This window comes from Oryzias latipes, chromosome 18 (assembly GCF_053564925.1).
Source record: "Oryzias latipes strain Hd-rR chromosome 18, Olatipes_Hd-rR_3.1".
NCBI lineage: Eukaryota > Metazoa > Chordata > Actinopteri > Beloniformes > Adrianichthyidae > Oryzias > Oryzias latipes.
In genome coordinates, this window is record NC_136254.1 from 20,298,543 (window position 1) to 20,300,000 (window position 1,458).

General features: G+C 45.3%; 1 protein-coding gene across 1 annotated transcript in view; it reads left to right on the forward strand.

The window, feature by feature from the left end:
• Nucleotides 1-577: 577 nt before the first annotated feature.
• Nucleotides 578-1,458, forward strand: part of pcolceb (procollagen C-endopeptidase enhancer b) — a 14,875-nt gene continuing 13,994 nt past the window's right edge. The window contains exon 1 of the mRNA XM_011487535.4: nucleotides 578-736. Within this exon, the coding sequence (XP_011485837.1) occupies nucleotides 642-736 (95 nt within the window). The 5' untranslated portion in view covers nucleotides 578-641. The remainder of the gene's footprint in view (nucleotides 737-1,458) is intronic.

Genomic DNA, 1,458 nt, shown 5'->3' on the forward strand with positions numbered 1-1,458 from the left:
CTGTCTTTGGCCAACAGTAGCTGGGATAGGCTCCAGCAACCCATGACCTCAAAACGACTTCAGTGGGTTGTGAAGATGGGTGGATGGAAATCTTACAAACCAAGAAACAAAACGGAAAAAATATATAATATAACCCAAAACAAGTCCATTGGTGACTTTGTTGCTGAATCACTTGATATCAAACTTCTGTGTAAATTAATGCTATATCTAAAACTATGTTGTAGGAGATTTGGAGGAACTAAAAAGACCAATTGTAAAACAAAACAATAAAATTGTATCAGAAAAATCTGTATCATCAGGGCCATTTTTTCCCACTGGAACGCAGGTCACCAGTAGGCAGGTTAGCTTCAAAAGCTGCTAACAAGACCACATCTTGTTGCTGCAGGCCAAGGCTTCACCTGTGACCTCACACTGAGCTGCATACGCCTTATGTATGGCTGCCATTCCACAGAGTTAATGCCGTTTCCCCTCAACTTTCTCACCCTTCCTTCCACAACGTCCCACCCATCTCATTCACCTCCCGCGAATGCCTCCCCCCATCTCCACGCCTCCACACCACTTCTCCCTCCTATTTTTTTTCTGCGTCTTTTCCCTCTCCTCCTCCAATTCCAGCTTCTTTCCTGATCCAAGAGGACGTCAGGATGGAGAACAGGGTGTGGACTGTGTGCCTTTTGGTCATTTCTTGGCGGTTCGGATGGACGGATGCGCAGAGGACGACTAACATCACCGACCATGGGTAAGGGGAGGGGGGGTGAAGAAGATTTAGGCTTTCTTGTTTTTCTTTTTCTTCTCCCGTTGTATTAATCCTTGTTTTGGATCACATTTGTGTGTATGGGTGTGGAGATCTGATCAGTAAAAGCAGAGTGGAAATAGACGGTTCTACTCATAATAACATGGGGTTAGCATCCTGTAAACAAACCCAAACAGGCGGTTGGAAAAAGGGACACCATGTGCTGGAAATGATGCACAAAAGAAGAAAAAATATATCAGAATTTTGCCATTTCAGAGATAATTCTTCATGTTTATTCATAGTTTTTGACTTGTATGTTTGTTGTGAATTGTTTTCCTTATGTACTGCACATGAGGGATGGATAAATGCCTGTGGGCTGCTCTGATCCAAAGGGAGAGGTGGGAGGAACTCAACCACCAGGGCAGTTCGGGGCAGAATGTGGCTATCCAGCACCGCATCAGAAAGTCGGGGAACCCGACAGACCGTAAAATAAAACGAATTGCTGTCAAAGATGATGAACTTTGTCACATTAGTGAGATAAAAGTCAAGCTACCAATCTGACATCTGGGGCAGCCAACACCTAAAACCCTTGGTGTGGCGCCTTGTGCATTCAGCTAAATTAAAAGTCGCCGCTTGTCCTGCCTTGATGTGTGTCTGAGCAGTTTTTCGTGTTGCTGGGCTCCATGTGTGCGCAGGCGGCTGCGCAGCCTTCGAGAACGTGCCCATTT